The sequence below is a fragment of the Oryctolagus cuniculus genome, chromosome 2, assembly GCF_964237555.1.
Source record: "Oryctolagus cuniculus chromosome 2, mOryCun1.1, whole genome shotgun sequence".
In the NCBI taxonomy this organism is placed as follows: Eukaryota; Metazoa; Chordata; class Mammalia; order Lagomorpha; family Leporidae; genus Oryctolagus; species Oryctolagus cuniculus.
Window position 1 is genome coordinate 113,570,094 of NC_091433.1, and position 19,844 is coordinate 113,589,937.

Consider the following 19,844-nt stretch of genomic DNA (forward strand, 5'->3'; position numbering starts at 1 on the left):
CACTCCCCAAATGACCACAACGGTCAGAGCTGAATGGATCCGAAGCCAGAAGCCAGGAGCCTCTTCCAGGTCTCCCACATGGGTGCAGGGGCCCAAGCACTTGGGCCATCCTCTACTGCCCTCCCGGGCCACAGCAGAGAGCTGGACTGGAAGAGGAGCAACCGGGACAGAATCCGGTGCCCCAAGTGGAACCAGAACCCCGGGTGCTGGCGCCGCAGGCAGAGGATTAGCCTAGTGAGCCACCGCACTGGCCAATCCCAATTTTTTAAACAGTTTTTCTCTGTAGCTCTGGTTGAAGAATCCCAGAATCAGATTGTTCTGATCATTTTCCTGTGTTTTGCTACTCACTATGCTAAAAGGGATGGAGTGGTCCTGTTGAACCAAGCCAGGACACTCATTTTCCTGGACCTTTAATGGAGGGTGTTAATGCCACCAGGGCCACAAACATGGGTTCCCAGAAGAAACATGAATTCTATTATTAAGTAATAATACTTATATTATTATTATTATTATTCTATTATTAGATAAGAATTCTACTCTTATCTACAGGATAAGAAGTGCTGTAAAAAAGAGAACAAAAATGGTGTTTACTGTAAAAGATAAGTGAGAAAAAGGAGAAAAGTAACTGCTGATTTGGAAGTTCAGTGGTCGCTGGTGTTCCCAATGGAGCCAGGGCCGTGGAGAAGGGACCGGCAGTGAGTGTGGGCCGCAGCCGATGGCAGAGTTCCCCAAAGGGCGGTCCCGGGACAGGGACCCGGGAGGCGACCCTGGTCTCTGGAGAGGAGTGAGTGGGGTAGCGCGTAACAGAAGGTGCATGGACGAGCAAGCTATGCACAAACGGAGCTCCATCCTGCAGATTCACGGGAATGCGGCCTGGGACACAGCTCCACGGGCAAACCCACTGCAGCAGGAGGAAGGCAGGACCACCCGCGGACCGGCTCTGACCCTCGTAGACAGCTGCTGGGTGGGAGTGTGAGAGCCCCGCCCTTCCGGGCCGGCCCCCAACTCTGAGCAAGCTCCCCTCAGCTCCTGGACGCCTACAGGTGCAGGCACGTGTGCAAGGCGGGTGAGTGCCCGCTCCACGTGGGCACAGAGGGGCGAAGCGGGGCAGCTTTTGCAAGATGCTCTGTAGATGGCGGGAGCCTGGGGAGCACAAGGATGGGGAGGCGGCCCAGCTGTCTAGGGAAGAGAAAAATAGACGCGAGGCGCAGGGTTGATACTCTGTGAGGAAGTGTTGGAAATTTGCTGGGAACCCGACAGTCATTGTCCGCTTCCGGTCCCCTCAATGCACCAAAAATGGTTTCCTAAAAGGAAATCGGGACTCTCAGAACAGTTCCACCGCCACTCATCAGCAGGGCAAGCCGAGTCCCAGGAAGGGGAAGCCAGCGGCCTAACACCGGGCAAGGACGAAACGGGCACGGGAGCCTGGGGATCCCCGGGAGCCCGCAGCCCGAGCCACCCACGAGGTCTCCCCGGGTGAAAGGAGCGAGCCTTCGACCCAAAGCAAACCGACCGCCTCCGGGAGCTCCGGGCTGTCTGCGTGCAGCAGACGGGGCGGGAAGCGCCTCTTCCCGGGACACAACGCAGGGCCTTAAATAAAACTCCGAGCTTCTGGCCAGAAAACGTCCTTGGCACGGAGAGGGAGACCCCAGGGCGCGCCCCCCAGAAAGGGCGCATCCGCCAGCACCACCCCCTAGCCGGGGGCCGGGCCTCCGGGGCCGCCTCGTCTCCCTCTCCCTCTCCACTGCGGATTCTGAGAGCTGCGGCTGCAGCCGCGCCCGCCGCCGCTCCGCCGCACCCCTCCGCTGCCCGTGTAGACGCAGGCCGAGGACGCGGAGCGCGCGGGGAATCACGGGCCAGAGGCGGAGCGGGCGCGGCGCGCAGGCGGGCCGGGGGCGGCGCCCGGGCCAGGAGGCGCGGCCCGAGCGCGGGGCGCGGGCGCCGGCGGGGTCCGAGCTGAGCAGCCGCCTCGGCCGGCTAGTCCCTGCGCTGCTGCGGGGCTGCCTGGCCCCGGCGCGGGCGAGGCCTCCGCCATGTACACCTTCGTGGTGCGCGATGAGAACAGCAGCGTCTACGCCGAGGTCTCCCGGTTGCTGCTCGCCACCGGCCACTGGAAGCGCCTGCGGCGAGACAACCCTCGCTTTAACCTGATGTTGGGAGAGAGGAACCGGCTGCCCTTCGGGAGACTGGGTGAGCCGCGCGCCCTTCCCCGCCTCCCCGCGCCCCGGGCCGCCTGGCCGCTCCGCCCACGCCGGCCGCAGCGGGCGCTTTTGTGTTAAAGGCCGTGGGTCTTCCCCTCCGTCCCTCCTGGGGCACACAGAAAATGGTCCTGGGACGACCCAAGTCCACCTTTTTGTAGTGTCTTTTCTCCTCCTAAGTCGGATTTGGAGGCGGAGGGGACACCCGGGGACAATGACCCGCCCCCGCAGCCCGGGGCGCTTCGCGCGTCCCAGGTGCCCGGGTCCAAGCCCCCGAACCGGGCAGGTCTGGGGGCCACGCGGTGGCGGAGCTCGGCAGACGGCCCGGGTCCTTCCATGGGTGTCCCGCGCTCGAGGTTCTGCCCTGCAGGTGCGGGCGCCCATGGAGAGCTGTGGGTGGATTCTGTACCGCCCCCGCCTCCAAAGGCTCAAATGAACGGCCAGGGGATTTGGAAAAGACCTGGATTCCAAAATTAGGAGCTCCAGAAGGCACCCAGCCCAGGGCAGGGCGGAGGGGAGGGGCGTCTAGTTTAGGACGTTCCCTTCCTCTGACAGTGGTGCCCTGGGTAGCGGTTCGGCACCAGCTGGGGTTCGCCCTCCCCGCCCCCGTGTGTCCGCGGGACTCGCCCTGGTTCGCGAGGTGGGAGCGTGTTTGGCACCACCACCGCACACCCCCTACCGGAGGAAGGGGAGACCGGCGGCTCCTTCTCAATGACGTAATCCACAAGTTGTGCACAGGGGTTCAGATCCCATCTCTGCACCTGAGCGTGCCCTGTCATCTGGGCAGGCTGGCCTCTCCCTGAGCAGCCATATTCTTGGCCAGAATGCCCCTGGAGAGGGGGCCCACTGCATTGCAAGGACACTCAATGGGAGAACAGAGAGGGAGGAAGAACCTCTGTGCCTTGGAGGGCCACCCAGAGAGTGGTGCTTGGTGTCCCTGGCAGGAGATGGGTCTGGATGTGGGTGTGGTCTGGCTGGTGGCAGGCATTTGCAAGGACTGGCCACTGCTGAGCTGGCCGGTCTAGCTGTGCCAGCGTGAGGAGCGAAGGGTGTGGATGGTAACCTCATTGCATTCTCTTCCCTGGACTAGTAGTGGGGTCAGCTTTGTTGTACAGGTTTATCGTGCAGGATGGAGGCCCCACAGAAGGGCTGGCTGTCACGCCCAGGAATCTTCGAACACAGGGAATGTGCCAGGAGATTCCCTGTGATAAGTGGTCTCCTCTGGAAGCCCTTAGTAGAGAATGCCCATCCTACAGGAAGAAGAGGAGAAACTGCTTGTGGTGGGTAATAGTGATTTCCTCGTCGGGTCGCCTGCCTCTCTTCCTGACTGGCTGACTTTCATCTGTGAAGGCGCCAGTGGAATCCCAACACCAGCAAATGAAAAGGGCTTCCTGAGCGTGAGCAGGGATGGTTGGCACTGCTGTGGCGCTGGAGCACCAGGGGGAGCACCTGAGCCTAAGCAGGTGCCGCAGGTGCAGCAGCTGATCGGCCGAGATTTGGTTTTGGTGGGAAAGAAAACAACCCACCCGCAACCAAAATGGCTGCATGCCACTATTAGGGATGATGGTCATTTTCTTAGAGGCACCGTGACACTCAAGGGCTTATGGAGCAAGGTGAAGGCTCAGGAATGCTAGTCCCACGGGCATAAGGTCTGTGGTTGAGGTGTGAGTCAGGTGTCTCAGGCCCAGGGAGCTGGTGAGGTCTGTTGATGCCTGAAGCTGTGGATCTGATGGTGTGCCATTCTTGGGTGAATTACTCTCACCTTTGATTCAAAGCCCTTGGTTTGCTCTTACGTTGATGTTACTGGAAATGCAATACATTTTGTTAGGATTCGGAACTTTTTATTTCAAGTAGAAGTTACTTGCATCCTTCCTGCTTTAATGTTGTAGGGAAGGGCAGCTGTAATAAGAGCTGTTGAAAATGAGCTTCCCGTGGGCCGGATGCCCAGAGGAAAGCTCCCAGGGCTTCTGATTTGAGAGGCCTGGCCTCTCCACCCTGACGCTGTCCAGTGTGCTGGCTGTGCCACCTTCCTTACTGGCACACTGGGGATGTGAAATAGTGTGCCTCGCTGTATGGGAAAATCAGACCTGCGGGTGTGGACCCAGGAGAGAGGTGTGGTGAGGATCGGGGAGAGGTGAGGTGGGAAGCACCCGCCATGCCCTTCACCCTAACAAGAAGCAAAGTTTGCCACGGTCTTAGGCAGCCACACCACGCTGCTGTTAACATGTCCACTATGGGAAGGGACAGCGTTGCCGTGGCCAACTGAGAGAAATAAATAATAAGTAAGTGTCCCATTGCGAGCCAGCAGCCCTGCAAGAAAAGACAGCGAAGCCGGGCGTGGCGTGACTGCTGTGTTCTGCGTGTTGGTGCTGACACTGCTCCCGTTCCCCCATCTGCCCCTGCACCCTTCTGAACCTCCTCTTTCCTCCCAAGGTCACGAGCCCGGGCTGGCGCAGCTGGTGAATTACTACAGAGGGGCCGACAAGCTGTGCCGAAAGGCGTCTTTAGTGAAGTAAGTGTCCATTAATGCTCATGTCTTCTGTGTTTGCAAGCCCGGGGAATTCAAGGGCGAGATTCTTTTCCTGAAATAGCCGGCACATTTCAGTTCCGAAGAAGCTTCCTCTAAGCTCCGCGATTGCAATCTCAGATGTTGCCTGCAAAGTGCTGGAATCCCTCGGGGGGCGGGTCTCTTAGGGGGCGGCTCTCTGGAGGCAGAGGCTGACTCAGGACTTTTTGTGTAAGTGATTCCTTGGGGGAGGGCTCTCCAGAGAAACCCCTCAGGAAGCAAGGGGAGCAGGGTGTGGCAGGGGCCAAGCCAAGAGGTGGTTTCAGTGGAAGTCTCGCCCACAGAGCTGCGGAGCCGCAAAAGGCCCGGGCTTCTGTGCTCCTGAGTCCACCAGCCGCTGGCCCAGGGGAGAGATGGAGGATGTAGCTTTGAAGGCTTTTCTGGACAGAGGCTGGCCCCCCAGAAAGGATGTCTGGGCAGGTGTAAGAGGATCTAACCCACCGGGTTAGATCTAATCCACACCCATCCCTGTGCCCTTGGAATATGGCTGACATCACGGGAGTTATATTGTAAGGGAGAAGGCGGCAGTATGGCACGGTGACTGACATCCAAAGTCAACGGTTTTGAACCCCAGCTCCTCTTGTTAGCTTGGCAAATCTTCCCTCTCTAAGCTTCAGTACCTCCCTTGTTGTGAGGAGCAAACATGGTGATGCAGTAGAGTGTATCTGGCACAGTGGGCTGCTACGTGAATGCGTGTTGGAGTCTCTGCCTTCCTTGTCTTCTCCATACAATGAGGACATAGGAGTAACTGCTTTAGGGTGGGCATTTCACCTAGTGCTTATGACGCTAGTTAACGTGCCTGCATGCCGCATGGGAGGGCCTGGATTCAAGTTCTGGCTCTGTTCATGATTCCGGCTTCCTGGTAATAGGCACCCTGGAAGGCAGCAGATAATAGCTCAAATATTTGCATGCCTGCCACCCACATGGGAGACCCTGATGGAGTTACAGGCTCCTGGCTTCACGCTGGCCCAGCCCCAGCTGGCCCAGCCCCAGCTGCCGCAGACATTTGGGGAGTGAATCAATGGATAGGAGATCTCTCCCTCTCCCCCTCCCTCCCCTGCTACTTACTCTCTCCCTCTTCCCTCTCTCTGCCTCTTTCTCCCCTCTCCCTTCTACCTCTTTTCTCCGGCTCTCAAATAGACACATGAATTTTTTTTATTTTTATTTATTTATTTATTTATTTTTTATTTTTTGACAGGCAGAGTGGACAGTGAGAGAGAGACAGAGAGAAAGGTCTTCCTTTGCTGTTGGTTCACCCTCCAATGGCCGCTGCGGCCGGCGCGCTGCGGCCGGCGCACCACGCTGATCCGATGGCAGGAGCCAGGAGCCAGGTGCTTTTCCTGGTCTCCCATGGGGTGCAGGGCCCAAGCACCTGGGCCATCCTCCACTGCACTCCCTGGCCACAGCAGAGAGCTGGCCTGGAAGAGGGGCAACCGGGACAGAATCCGGCACCCCGACCGGGACTAGAACCCGGTGTGCCGGCGCCGCAAGGTGGAGGATTAGCCTAGTGAGCCGCGGCACCGGCCGACACATGAATTTTTTAAAAATGGTAACTACCTCAGGGTTGTTGTGCGTGGTAACTGAGTTAATGTATATAGAAGCTTGGAATCATGCCTGGCTCTTAGTTCCTCTTCCTGGTGCTTCCCATTAAGGTGGTTGTCCTTGCTGTTACTGTTGCCATTTTGATAGGGAGACGCCCGCATGGCAGGAGAGCGCAGGGCTGCATGAGGTCTTCAGGATTCTTTCTCAGAGAGTTAGTCAGTGTGTGTAGGTAGCTGAACAGGTAGTTAGGAAAGACACGGTGCAAAACACTCTTCTCACTAATATTTCTTTTCGGGGTCTGGATACTTAGTAGGTTGAGTGTTCATAGACAGTTACCAGCTTTGTGTTCAAACTCACTAGCCCTGGAAACGTGGGCACTCAGGCCTCTGTAGGATGGGTTCTCAAGATCTACCAGCTACTCCTAAAGGAGAGCAGGGCCTACAGTCTTCTATTTTCTTTTTAAAGATTTGATTTATTTATTCGAGAGTTAGAGTCACAGACAGAGAGAGGGAGAGACAGAGTTTTAAAAAGGTCTTCCATCCGCTGGGTCACTCCCCAAATGGCTGCAACAGCCAGAGCTGCGCTGATCCGAAGCCAGGAGCCAGGAGCTTCTTCCAGGTTTCCCACACAGGTGCAGGAACCCAGGCACTTGGGCCATCTTCCACTGCTTTTCCAGGCCATAGCAGAGAGCTAGATTGGAAGAGGAGCACCCAGGACTCGAACCATCACCTGTATGAAATGACAGTGCCACAGGCAGAGAGGCTCAGTCTACTGTGCCACAGTACCAGCCCCTGCAGTTTTCTTATTACCTATTCATAGATCTGCAGTACAGAAGGCTGTTACAGTAGAAGCAGGACAGGATTGTTTATTCAGATTTCTTTTAGAAATTTTTATGAATTTTGTTCAGTCCATCTCCTTAGGACTTTTCTCACTAAAGGTAGAATTTTGCTTTGGTAAGTGGGAAGCAGAAGATGGGATGCTGTGAAAAATAATGTTCTACATATTTCGTGTATTTGGCAGCTATAGTGAGGCGGAGTGAGTACAAGGCTGGAGTCATGAGCAGGTTCCAGCACATGTATGTGACCTTGGGTGGCACCGCCCGGAATCCCAGTGTCCCCGTTTGCACAGTGGGGATGGGCAGTGGCCGCAGTACCTGCTTCCTGTCCCTCAGTGACGTGTGACATGCCCTGTCATGGCAACCTCAGAAGTGTGACACCATCCTCATGCGCTTCTTCCTTCTCTCAGGTGCCCTGCAGAGGACCACACTGACTCCGGGAGAGGATGCTTCCCCGGTCTCTTTGCCTCTTCCCCATGATTTGGGTGGTGTGGAAGGGCTCCAGAACATCAGGAATGTAGGACACGGTGGCAGCGCAGAGAGGGGTGGATGGGACACGGGAGCTGTGTGACCAGGCATCCTCATAAGGCCTCCCGGGCCTCAGGAGGGTTCTGTGCTGGGCCCTCAGCCCACTCCTTCCAGCTGCCACTCAGAGAGGTTCAGAAATCCATTGAGGCCATAAGACCACGGTCTCCTGGCTCCTGGCTTTGGCCAGGCTGAGTTCTGGCTGTTGTGGCCACCTGGGGAATGAACCAGTAGATGGAGGCTCTCCCTTACCCTCACTCTCTAACCCACCCTCCCTCCCTTCCTCCCTCCCTCCCTCCCTCCCTCCCTCCCTTCCTTCCTTCCTTCCAAATTATTTTATCTCTTTGAAAGACACAGTAACAGAGAGAGGTAGAGCCAGAGAGAGGTCTTCCATCCTGCTGGTTCATGCCCCAGATAGCCGTAATGGCCAGAGCTGAGCTGATCCGAAGCCAGGAGCCAGGAGCTTCTTCTGGGTCTCCCACGCAGGTTCAGGGGCCCAAGGACCTGGGCCATCTTCCACTGCTTTCCCAGGCCGTAGCAGAGAGCTGGCTCGGAAGAGGAGCAGCCGGGACTCAAACCGGTGCCCATATGGGATGCTGATGCTGCAGGCTGGGGCTTTAACCCACTGGGCCACAGCGCCAGCCCCTGTAACTTTTTCAAATAAATAAATCTTTTAAAAATTGTATTTGTGGGGTCAGCACTGTGGTGTAGCAGGTTAAGACCACCGTGTGCAGTGCCTACATCCCCTCTGGGTGCCAGTTCGAGTCCTGGCTGCTCCATTTCTGAGCCAGCTCCTTGCTATGGCCTGGGAAAGCAGTGGAAGATGGCCTAAATCCTTGGGCCCCTGCACCCATGTGGGAGACCCAGAAGAAGCTCCTGGCTCCTGGCTTTGGATCGACTCCACTCTGGCCGATGTAGCCATTTGGGGAGTAAACCAGTAAATGGAAGATTTCTCTCTCTCTGCCTCTGCCTCTCTGTAACTCTTTCAAGTAAATAAAATCTTTAAAAAAATTTTATTTGTGAGAGACAGAGATCCCATCTATTGGTTCAGTCTCCAGCTGCCTGAATGGCTGGAGCTGGGCCAAGGCTGAAGCCAGGAGCCTGGAACTAAATCCAGGTCTCTCATGTGAGTAGCAGGAACCCAACTAGTTGAGTTATCACTGCTCCCTCCGAGGGTCTGCCTTAGCAGGAAGCTGGGAGCTGGAGCTGGAGCTGGGAATTAAATCCAGCCACTCAGATATGGGACATGAGCATCTTAACCACCAGGCCAAGTGCCCACCTCCCCACCTCTCTTGGAGTTTTAAATGTAGCTGGTTCATATGCAGTGCAGAGAGAGAGGTAAATTAATGCAAATAACACTGCCATTTTTTATCTTTGCTTATTGAGTGAAATATTTATTGAGTAAAAACAATCGTTTGGCAAGCATTCTCTTTATTCAAAAAAATCTGAATTAGAGTTCGCAGTACAGTAAATCTTTGTACAATTCCCTCAGTGAATATTGACAGAGAACTCAGTATCATTACATTCATTGTCTTCTGTTTCTTTCAACAATTCCAACTGGCAAATCATTGTAACATTTGCAGGTGCTACATACTGTACCAGTTCAACAGCTGTAGCCAGGATGCCTTACAGAGTTGGCTTCAGGAAACTGAGTACAGATATTTCCAACATGTATCACACAGCACAGTGAAACAAGTGTTTCCAATATGTATCATAAAGAAAGATGAAGTAAGGGAGGAAAAAGCAATCTAAAATCCTAGCAAATCCATATTTGATACAGCCTAGCTGCCAATCAAGACAGAAGGTAGTGGCCAGCTGTGGCACAGTGGGGTACGGCGTCGCTTGTGAAGCCAGCATCCCATATCAGAGCACTGGTTCCAGTTCAGCTACTCTGCTTCCAGTCTGGCTCCCTGCTGATGCGCCTGGAAAGGCAGTGGATAATGACCCAAGAGCTTGGCCCCTGCCGCTTGTGTGGGAGACCTGGATGGAGTTCTGGGCTCCTAGAGTCAGGCCCCAGTGGTTGCAGCCATTTGGGGAGTATAAACCAGTGGTTGGAAGATTCTCTCTCTCCCTCCCTCCCTCTCCCTCCCTCCCTCTTTCTCTCTGTTCCTCTGCTTTTCAAATAAATAAATCTTTTTAAAAAGTTGAAGTAATTTTTCACATGTGGGTGGAAATCGTTGACAGATGTGAAGGATTCAAAAATATCTACACCATGAGGTTGAAGTTTTGGGTGCTGCAATTTGACAATCTGTTTTCCTGCATGTGGAAGTTCTGAGGCCAAGTCTGCCGAAAGTATCAGCTGGGCATCATCTCTAATGTCACACACTCGTCTTAAGCTAAAGAGAAACTTTTAATCTTGAGTTCATCTTTAATATGGTTGGTTAGAAGGGCTTTGTAGACTGTGGGCAGCTGTGGCTTAACTGAGGATTGTTTACCTTTTGTAACATTTCTTTTAAGTTTTTTCCTTGAATAGTTTCTTTCACCATATTTCCTTCTAAAATAGTTCTTTTGGGCTGGCGCTGCAGCTCAGTAAGCTAATCCTCCACCTGCGGCGCCAGCACCCTGGGTTCTAGTCCCATTTGGGGTGCCGGATTCTGTCCCAGTTGCTCCTTTTCCAGTCCAGCTCTCTGCTGTGCCCCGGGAGTACAGTGGAGGATGGCCCAAGTGCTTGGGCCCTGCACCCCATGGGAGGCCAGGAGGAAGCACCTGGCTCGTGGCTTTGAATCAGCGCGGTGCGATGGCCGCGGCGCGCCGGCCGCAGCGCGCCGGCCGCAGTGCGCCGGCTGCAGCAGCCGTTGTGGGATGAACCAACGGAAAAGGAAGACCTTTCTCTCTGCCTCTCTCTCTCTCACTATCCACTCTGCCTTTCAAAAAAAAAAATAATAATAATAAAAATAAAATAGTTCTTTGGTATGCATGCAAAAATCCAAGTCATTTTATAGTAGACCAAAGTTTATAAGCTCAGATCATGTTAAAAAATTTTGGTGGATATTCGTGATATCAGTCACTAAATTCTTTTATTAATTTTTAAAACATTTGTTTACTTTGAAAGAGAGAGTGTTATCTTCCATCTGCTAGTGTACTTCCCAAATGCCCACAACAAGCAGGGCTGACCCAGGCCAAGGCCAGGAGCCTGGAACTCAATCTGGCTCTTCCAGGTGGGTGGCAGGGACCCGAGTACTTAAGCCATCACCTGCTGCCTCCCAGACTGCACACTGGCAAGAAGCTGGATCAGATGTGGAGCTGGGACTTAAAACCAGGCACTTCAGTATGGGATGAGGGCATCTCATGCAGCGACTAACTGCTGCTCCAAATGCCAAATGCACACCCCTATTTATTTATTTTATTTTGAAAGACAGAAAGACACACACACACAGACACACACAGACACATATCTCCCAACTGCTGGTTCCCTCCCCAGATGCCTGTAACAATCAGGGGTGAGCCAGGCAGTAGCCATACTCAATCCAGGTCTTCTCTGTGAGTAGCAGGGATCCAACTACTTGAGCCATCACCTGCTGCCTCCTAGGGTGCACATTAGCGAGAAGCTGGAATCGGGAGCAGAGCCAGGATTTGAACCCAGGCACTTGATATGGGATGCAGGCCTCCCGAATGGCATCCCCACTGAACCGTCTGGCCCTAGCCACTAGTTTCATTGATTGTGTTTTCACTGTTGAGAGGAAAGCACTTATGAGAACGTCTCCTTTACACGATAAGCTACTCCCTGCTCCTTTTTATTTCACTCTGCCCCAGCACGTGCAGTTGCCATTCCCTGTGAGTCTGTGACTTAATTTCTTTCAGTTCTTTTTTTGGCTTTGGTGCCCTGGTTATCGTTCTAATTTCTGTGTCTATTCAATTCCACATTAGTAGTCTGCCTTTGGTTTAAATTTGTTTAGGGAGCTGGTGTTGTGGTGTAGTGTGGATTAAGCTGCTGCCTGTGATGCTAGCATCCCATAGGGGTGCCGATTCAAGTCCCGGCTGCTCCACTCTGAGCCAGCTCTCTCCCTGCTAATGGCCTGGGGAAGCAGCAGAAGATGCCGCAAGTGCTTGGGATCCTGCACCCATGTAGAAGCTTCAGGCTCCTGGCTTTGGCCTGTTCCAGCCCTAGCTGTTGCAGCCATCTAGGGAATGAACCACTGGATAGAAGATGGGTCTCTCTCTCTCTCTGTGTAACTGACTTTCAAATAAATAAATCTTTTAAAAAGTACCAAGAATTTGTTCATACTTCTAAAAACTTTCTTAAAATTTATTGGGTGTGGAGATAATGAGAGATCTCCCATTTGCTGGGTCACTCCCCAAGTGCCTACAACAACCAGAGTTGGACCAGGCTGAAGGCAAGAGTCAGGAACTCAGTCTGAGTCTCCCACGAAGAGTCAACTACCTGAGCTATCACCTGCTGTCCCCCAGGGTGTGCATTAGCAGGATGCTAGAACTGGGAGTAGGACTGGGCTTGACCCTAGGCACTGTAGTATGGGATGCAGGCCCCCCAAGTGGTGTCTTACCCAAAGCCTGTCCCCAGTCCTTAGTGTTTGAGCTAGAAAAGCACAGAATTTTATTTCACTTTAGTTACCAGTTATGATTTACATAGCTGGTGCTGTAACTCGTGCTGAGTAGTACACGCATCATAAGGTTTCATCAGTGCACAGAAAAAAAACTCACTTGAACTTGAATCAGTCTGTTGTCCCTGAGTAGGACAACGATGTGTCTGTGTGTGATGCCAGAAAGGGACACAGCAATACAACAGTGAAGTGTCAGCTCACCACATCAGGAAAGTTGTGCTAAAGAGAAACATATTTCATAATGCATCAGGTGTTTTTAAAGATTTATATATAGGCCAGCGCCGCGGCACAATAGGCTAATCTTCTGCCTGCGGCGCCGGCACACCGGGTTCTAGTCCCGGTCGGGGCGCCGGATTCTGTCCCGGTTGCCCCTCTTCCAGGCCAGCTCTCTGCTGTGGCCCGGGAAGGCAGTGGAGGATGGCCCAAGTGCTTGGGCCCTGCACCCACATGAGAGACTAGGAAAAGCACCTGGCTCCTGGCTTTGGATCAGCGCGGTGCGCCTGCTGCAGCACACTGGCTGCAGCGGCCATTGGAGGATGAACCAATGGTAAAGGAAGACCTTTCTCCCTGTCTCTCTCTCTCACTGTCTACTCTGCCTGTCAAAAAAAAAAAAAAAAAAAAAAAAGATTTATATATATTTATTTGAAAGTCAGGGTTACAGAAAGAGAGAGAGAGAGAGAGAGAGATAGATTACCTCTGCTAGTTCACTCCCCCAGATGGTCATAATGGCTAGAGTCAGGAGCCAGGAGCTTCTTCCCAGGTCTGGCACATGGGTGTCTGGGTGGCAGGGGCCCAGACACTTGGACCATTTTTCACTGCTTTTCCCAGGTCATTATCAGAGAACTGGATCAGAAGTGGAGCAGCCGGGACACAAACTGGTGTTCATATGGGATGCTGGCATCTCAGGCTGTGGCTTTACTCGCTACACCTCAGTGCCAGCCTCAGTGCTGATTAGTTTTAAATTAGGATTAAATAAAATTTAAAATTGAGTTCCCAAGTTACACCAGCCACATTTCCAGTGCTTAGCAGCCACATGTGACCAGTGGCCACCTCAGGAGACAATGCAGATACAGATATGAACATTCATTGCTTTAGAGATTTATTTATTTTTGTTCCTTTGCATTTAGATAACTTTCAAATTCTGTTGCCTTTAGCTTTAAAACAAATTTATTTACTAATTAATAGTTTTAAATTTTTCATTGTATCTACCATTTTCTCACAGACTAGGAGTATTTTTGGGTACAGCTTCTTTTAAAAAAAAAGATTTATTTTTATTTATTTGAAAGAGTTACAGAGAGAGGTAGAGACAGAGAGAAAGAGAGGTCTTCCAGCCACTGATTCACTCCCCAAATGGCTGCAACGGCCATAGCTGAGCCGATCTGAAGCCAGGAGCCAAGAGCTTCTTCCAGGTCTCTCATGTGGGTGCAGGGGCCCAAGGACTTGGGCCATCTTCTACTGCCTTCCCAGGCCACAGCAGAGAGCTGGATCGGAAGAGGAGCAGCCAGGACTAGAACCATTGCCCACATGGGATGCTGGTGCTTCAGGCCAGGGCTTTAACCCGCTGCATCACAGCACCAGCCCCAAACTTCCTTTCTTAAAATTGTGTTTATTGGAGAGAGAGGGAGAGGGGGAGGGGAAGGGGGAGGGGAGAGGGAGGGAGGGAGGAAGGGAAGAAGGGAGGAAGGGAGGAAGGGAGGAAGGGAAAGACAGAGGAAGAGGGAAAAAGAGCTCCCATCTGCTGGTTCACTTCCCACATGGCTGGGGCTGAGCCAGGGCAAAGCTGGGAGGGGCAACTTATTCCAGGTCTCCCACATGGGTGGCAGGAATCCAAATACTTGAGTCATCACCTGCTGCCTCCCAGGACTGCACAGGGAGGAAGCTGGAATCAGGAGGCAGAGCTGGAAATCAAACTCAGGTGCCCGGAGATGGAAGGCAGATGTCTAACCGCTAGCTGAAGGCCTGCTCCCCAGTCTGGGTTTTATAGCTGAATCTTAGCACAGGCTCAGCATGAGCAGTCCTGTTCTAACCAGAAAGACAGCGTACCACCCAGGGGAGTCCCATACGTGTCCCTGGGTGGCTGTGAGTTCTGGGGAGTAAGGGTGGATTTGGAGTTGGGATTTGGGAGTTTAGGGATTGCATCCCGGCTGTCGTTCACTCCCTGTGTGATCGTGGGGCATTTACTTCTGTGTGGCCCAGCTCTCCCAGTTAGTGAAATGCGATGCCAGTGCCTCCTGTTCTGGGGCAGAGCAGAGAACAGATGCAACGGGAAGCCCTTATGTGTTGAAAGTGCCTTGCTCGGTGTCTGACTTTATCGTCGGCGGTGTTATGTTATTTTGGGAGCTGGAGATCTATTTCATTATGACTGCCGGTGTCCTATATCCCATTAAAAACCTTCCTCCTTTATTCTCTCACTGAAGCCAGGCTGAGCTAGAGGCAAGCAATAAAGAACTACAAAACGTCTTTAGATCATTGATTTCCAAGTCACCTTTTTTCTTCCCAGATATGAGCTAAGATAGTGTGTTTGCTGCTCTTCTAAATATTTGCCTCCATTTCCCACTTCATTTTTTAGTGTGAATCTGCTTCATCCACAGCATCTCTGTTGAAAAGATGTCAGCTCAGGATTACATCATTGGAGTTTCTTTAGAAATGCATTTTAAAAAGGAGCTGACGTTCTGGTTGTTAAGCTTTTTGAATGAGCCAGGAGATGCCTTTAACACTGCATGTAACAGCCGTGTGCTGCCCAGCAGTGTGTTTTCATATCTGAGCGGGGAGGCCAAGGACAGGGAGAAGGGCGGTGAGGAGACCAGGCCATGCCTTGCCTCCTTGAAAAGCTCTGCGGGAAAGTAGTGTCCTTTCTACATCCAGCGACAGTGCACTAAGAAGGGAGACTGACCCTCTGTCACCTGCCAGGCTGATCAAGACAAGCCCGGAGCTGGCCGAGTCCTGCACCTGGTTCCCTGAGTCCTATGTGATTTACCCAACCACTCTCAAGACTCCGGTTGCTCCAGCACAGAATGGCATCCAGCCGCCGGTCCACAACACAAGGACAGATGAAAGAGAATTCTTCCTGGCTTCTTACAACAGAAAGAAAGAGGAAGGGGAGGGCAATGTTTGGATCGCAAAGTCATCAGCTGGTGCCAAGGGTGAGTCCCTATTGCTGATCCCTCTTGTTCCCTGTTGGTTCCCGTCATGCTTTGTTCAATGGTGAATTCTATTTTTAAAAAATATTTATTTGTTTATAATCATCTACTTGAAAGGTAGAGTGCAGAAAGGGAGGGATCTTCCATCTGCTGGTTCACCCCCAAATGCCTGCCACAGCCAGGGTTTGCTGGGACCAAACCAAAGCGTCTCCCAGGTGGGTGGCAGGGGCCCAAGCACTTCAGCCATCATCTGCTGTCTTGCCAGGGTGCATGAGCAGGAAGCTGGATCGGAAGCAGAGTAACCAGGGCTCAGACTGGCCCTCTGATATGGGATGTGCACATCCCAAGTGGCAACCTAACCTGTTGTGCCACAACTCCCACCTGCATTGCATAAGATTTTAATAATTTCTGTTAGGGAATGACTGTTCTAATCTGAATCATCGAGAGTAGAGACCACATCTTTCTCTCATTGGTTCACCCCCCAAATGGCCTCTACGGCCACTGCGCTGTGCTGATCCGAAGCCAGGAGCCAGGTGCTTCCTCCTGGTCTCCCATGCGGGTGCAGGGCCCAAGCACTTGGGCCATCCTCCACTGCCCTCCCAGGCCACAGCAGAGAGCTGGACTGGAAGAGGAGCAACTGGGACTAGTACCCGGCACCCCAACCGGTACTAGAACCTGGGGTGACGGCACCACAGGCGTAGGATTAGCCTATTGAGCCGCGGCACCGGCCTGTTTATATGGTTTTAAATATCTGTCTATGCACGGATGTGTTCTGAATGTTCACCTCTGGTCCAGGTCTGTCCCTTTAAGCTCTGTCTTCACTGGCACCCTCACCATCTCTAAGAGGCATTTCAACTTAATGTGTCGGATGCCGGACTCCTCGCTTGCCCCACTGTGCCCGGCCTGCCCCTCTTCCAGTCTCCTCACTTAGTGTAAGATCCCACCGTTTGCCGGGTTGCTGAAGCCCAGCATCTGCAATTCATCCTTGGCTGCTCTTTGCTTTGCAGTCTTGACCTAATGCATTAGCAAGTCTTGCTAGCTCTGCTGTCAGAATATATTCTGAGTTGGGCTTTCTCTTGCCGTTTCTATTGCTGTCACTCTAAATTAAAGCCACCACTCTGTGTGGTGTAACGACACCATCTGCTCACAGCTGGCTGCCCTCTTCCCAGATAGAGTGGTGCTTTAAAAACAGATATGTTAGTGTGACTGCTCAAGACCAACCAGCTGGCTTCCTGACGCAGTTAGAATCAACTCCAGGTTCCTGGCGGTAGTCTACACCGTTACACGTTTGCTCACCTGTCTGCTCTCGTCTCCTTCCGGCCTTGCTCACTGCACTGGGTACACACGAAGTCTGCCGTGGCCCTCAAGTGCTCTGAAGCTAAGTACCTGGAATGCACTTACATGGATTATTTTCTGTGTATCTCAGCTCAGCTCTTGCCTCGTCAGAAACGGCTTTCCTCACCCCCAGGTCCATTGCGTTTGTCCCTTTCCTCTGCTGTTTTTCCCACCTTGTACTAACCCCTTCCTAGCTCTGTGTTACTATTTGTTTCTCTGTCTCATAAGCTCATGTCATCACAGACTTTTTGAAAATTTCTATTTCGTTCATCTTTGTACCCTCCTTGTAGGCACTCAGTAAACGTGTGTTAGATGAGTGCGTAGAAGGGGTGAGGTTATAGTAGTAACTCGGGCTTAAAACCAGTAGTTCCCAACGTAGTGAGCATATGAACAGCCTCTCTCTCTAATGACCATCATTTGCTCATTGAAAATCATTCCATCGGGACTTACTTCCTCTTCTGTTGCCTTGGAGACCAGGTACTCGTTTCTGTCCTGGGGTCCGGTGGGCCTCATCTCCTTAGCCACCACCCATATGATAGGAGGGCATCGTCTGGGTCTCCTGGGATGGGAGAGCTGGGCTCCGGCCGTGAGCCAGGTGCCTCCTCTTTACCTCTTGTGACCTCTTCTCCATTCCTGTCCCCCGCTTTGGTCCTAACTGCAGAGGGGGAGTGGAAGAGGAAATAGGCATCCATGGTATTCCAGAGTTTTCCTGAGGATTTGGGCTTGGGGTCAGAAAGGGCTTTGTGAGGACACGTGTGTGGTCCCTGGGTTCTCCCCAAGCCAAGTCTTAGCGGGAGGCCCAGTAGCAGGGAGAGACACAGAGAGAAGAAAATGCTGGAGAATTTTCACTTTAGGAGTGGAGGTAAGTGGTGGATAATTGTTTGGGAAGTATGAAATGAAACCAACAGAATAAATGGAAGACTTTTATCCTGTTAGACAAGCAGCTTAGTGCCTACCCCATGCTTGGGATGGTTGGGTCGGGATCACGCCCCTGTTCAGCAGTTCCACCGCCCATGTCTGACCTGAGCTACCTTCACCTCTTGCCTGGAGCATGTCTCCCTGTGTGGCCTCCTGTCCGTGGCCATTCCCCAGAGCCTGTGAAAGCCGGCAGGCGTGGTAGACCACGTCCCATCCGTGCCACGCAGCACGTGGCACCCCACAGAGGTTCAGTGTTGGGTGAATGGGTGAATGTTTGGAATTACAAGAGCAAATAAGATAGATTTGATCTCTTGCTCTCATGGCCCCACAATTTAGTCCTAAGGATAGTTAGTGATACACCTGTTTCCAAATGGGAACAGCAGTGGTAAAAATGACCATGACCTTGAAGCTTCTTAAAAATCTCAGAATTCCTTCATCCTTTCTGCATGTTTAGTTCATGAGAATATAGACATATAAATGATGTTAACACACAGAAACAAGCTATTCTAGTGTCCAAATCTAACAAAATAAATTTGGCTTTTAAGTATCATTTTACACTTATCAGAAAACAAACACCTTTAATGACAGTTCATAGCCCTGTGCAAAAGCAATAGGAAGACAGAGAGCAAGAGCCATAAAAAGTATGGATTGTTTGAACAAGTAATCTCATTCCTGAAACATGCTCTGAATAAATACTGACAAAGAAACATGAGTGAGCTACAGCAAATCCTCCTCATAGCCTAGCAAGTCAGTAAATCAATGTGTAACTTTGTGCCATCCATATGGTGGGGTTATTTTAAACATTTATTTATTTATTTGAAAGTCATATAGTGACACAGAGAGAGACTGATTGGTTGGTTGATTGATTGAATGATTTTCTACCCACTGCTTCTCTCCCCAAATGGCCGCAATGGCCAGGTCTGAGCCAGGCTGAAATCAGAAGCCAGGAACTCATCTCCCACAAGCACTTGGGTTGTCTTCTGCTGCCTTCCCAGGTACATTGGCAAGGATTGGAAGCAGAGCAGCTGGGACTTGAACCAGTGCCCTGATGATGGGATGCTGGTGTCCCAAGTGACAGCTTAGCCTGCCATGCCACAGCTCCAGCCCCATGCTGGGAGTTTTTCAGACACTAACATAATTGTGAAATTAATTTGGAAATAGTGAAAATATTGAGAATATAAAATGAAAAAAGGACACTAAAGAGTTCACTGTGTTTGAAACAGGCTTTTCCTATATGTAAACAAGAAAGTAATGTAAGAATTTAAGGAGTCCATGCTGTGATGGGGCAGGTAAAGCCATGACAACAGTATCCCATATGGGCACCGGTTTGAGTCCCGGTTACGCCATTTCCAGTCCAGCTCTCTTCTATGGCCTGGGAAAGCAATGGAAGATGGCCCAGGTGTTTGGACCCCTGCACCCATCGGGGAGACCTGAATGAAGCTTCTGGCTTCTGGCTTTGGATCGGCGCAGCTCCAGCTGTTGCATCCATTTGGGGACTGAACCAGCGGATGGAAATCTTCTCTATCTCTCTGTCTCTCCTCTGCCTTTCTGTAACTCTGCCTTTCAAATAAATAGAATAAATCTTTTTTTTTAAAAAAAGGAAAGACATATACTATATTCACAGGTTGTAGGACTCAATTATAGTAACTTAATTCCTATCAAAGTCTCAGGAAGGCTTTTGTGCACATGTGAGCCTTCTTCTAAAATTCCTGTGGAAAGGCAGAGGCTTAGCAGTTTTGAAAAAGGACAGCGTGGAAATAATCATCTGCCTGGTATTAAGGCACGCGATATAGCTTTGTGTGTAATATGTTGTGTTCATGGAAGGATAGAAATAGAAATAAGCCAGTAGAAGAGATAGGAGTGTGCAAAAATAGACCCAAATATGCATGCCCACCCAATTTTTTACAAGGGTACAAAGGCCATTCAGTAGAGGAAGGATACATTTTTCTGACAAATGTGCTTGTGCTCTATAAGGTGTTTTGCACCATATGCAAAACAGAAACAGGAACATCAGTGTAAACCTCACACCTCCTGCAGTAACTCAAAGCAGATTATGGACTTAAACATGAAACTAAATATTGGGGTGGGAGGACAGATTAAGAGTGAGGCAAAAGATTCTTAAACTTGATCCCAGTGTAAAATCCATAAAAGTAAAAATTAGTAAGTTGAACTACGTCAGAATAAAACTTTTGCTCTATGAAAAAAAAATCCCATTAAGAGACTGAA

General features: G+C 51.4%; 1 protein-coding gene across 1 annotated transcript in view; it reads left to right on the top strand.

The window, feature by feature from the left end:
* Positions 1 to 1,894: 1,894 nt before the first annotated feature.
* The window catches only part of TTL (tubulin tyrosine ligase), a 35,077-nt gene continuing 17,127 nt past the window's right edge, over positions 1,895 to 19,844 (top strand). The window contains exons 1-3 of the mRNA XM_008254086.4: positions 1,895 to 2,190; positions 4,632 to 4,710; positions 15,136 to 15,368. Coding sequence (XP_008252308.3) covers positions 2,034 to 2,190; positions 4,632 to 4,710; positions 15,136 to 15,368 — 469 coding nt within the window. The 5' untranslated portion in view covers positions 1,895 to 2,033. The remainder of the gene's footprint in view (positions 2,191 to 4,631; positions 4,711 to 15,135; positions 15,369 to 19,844) is intronic.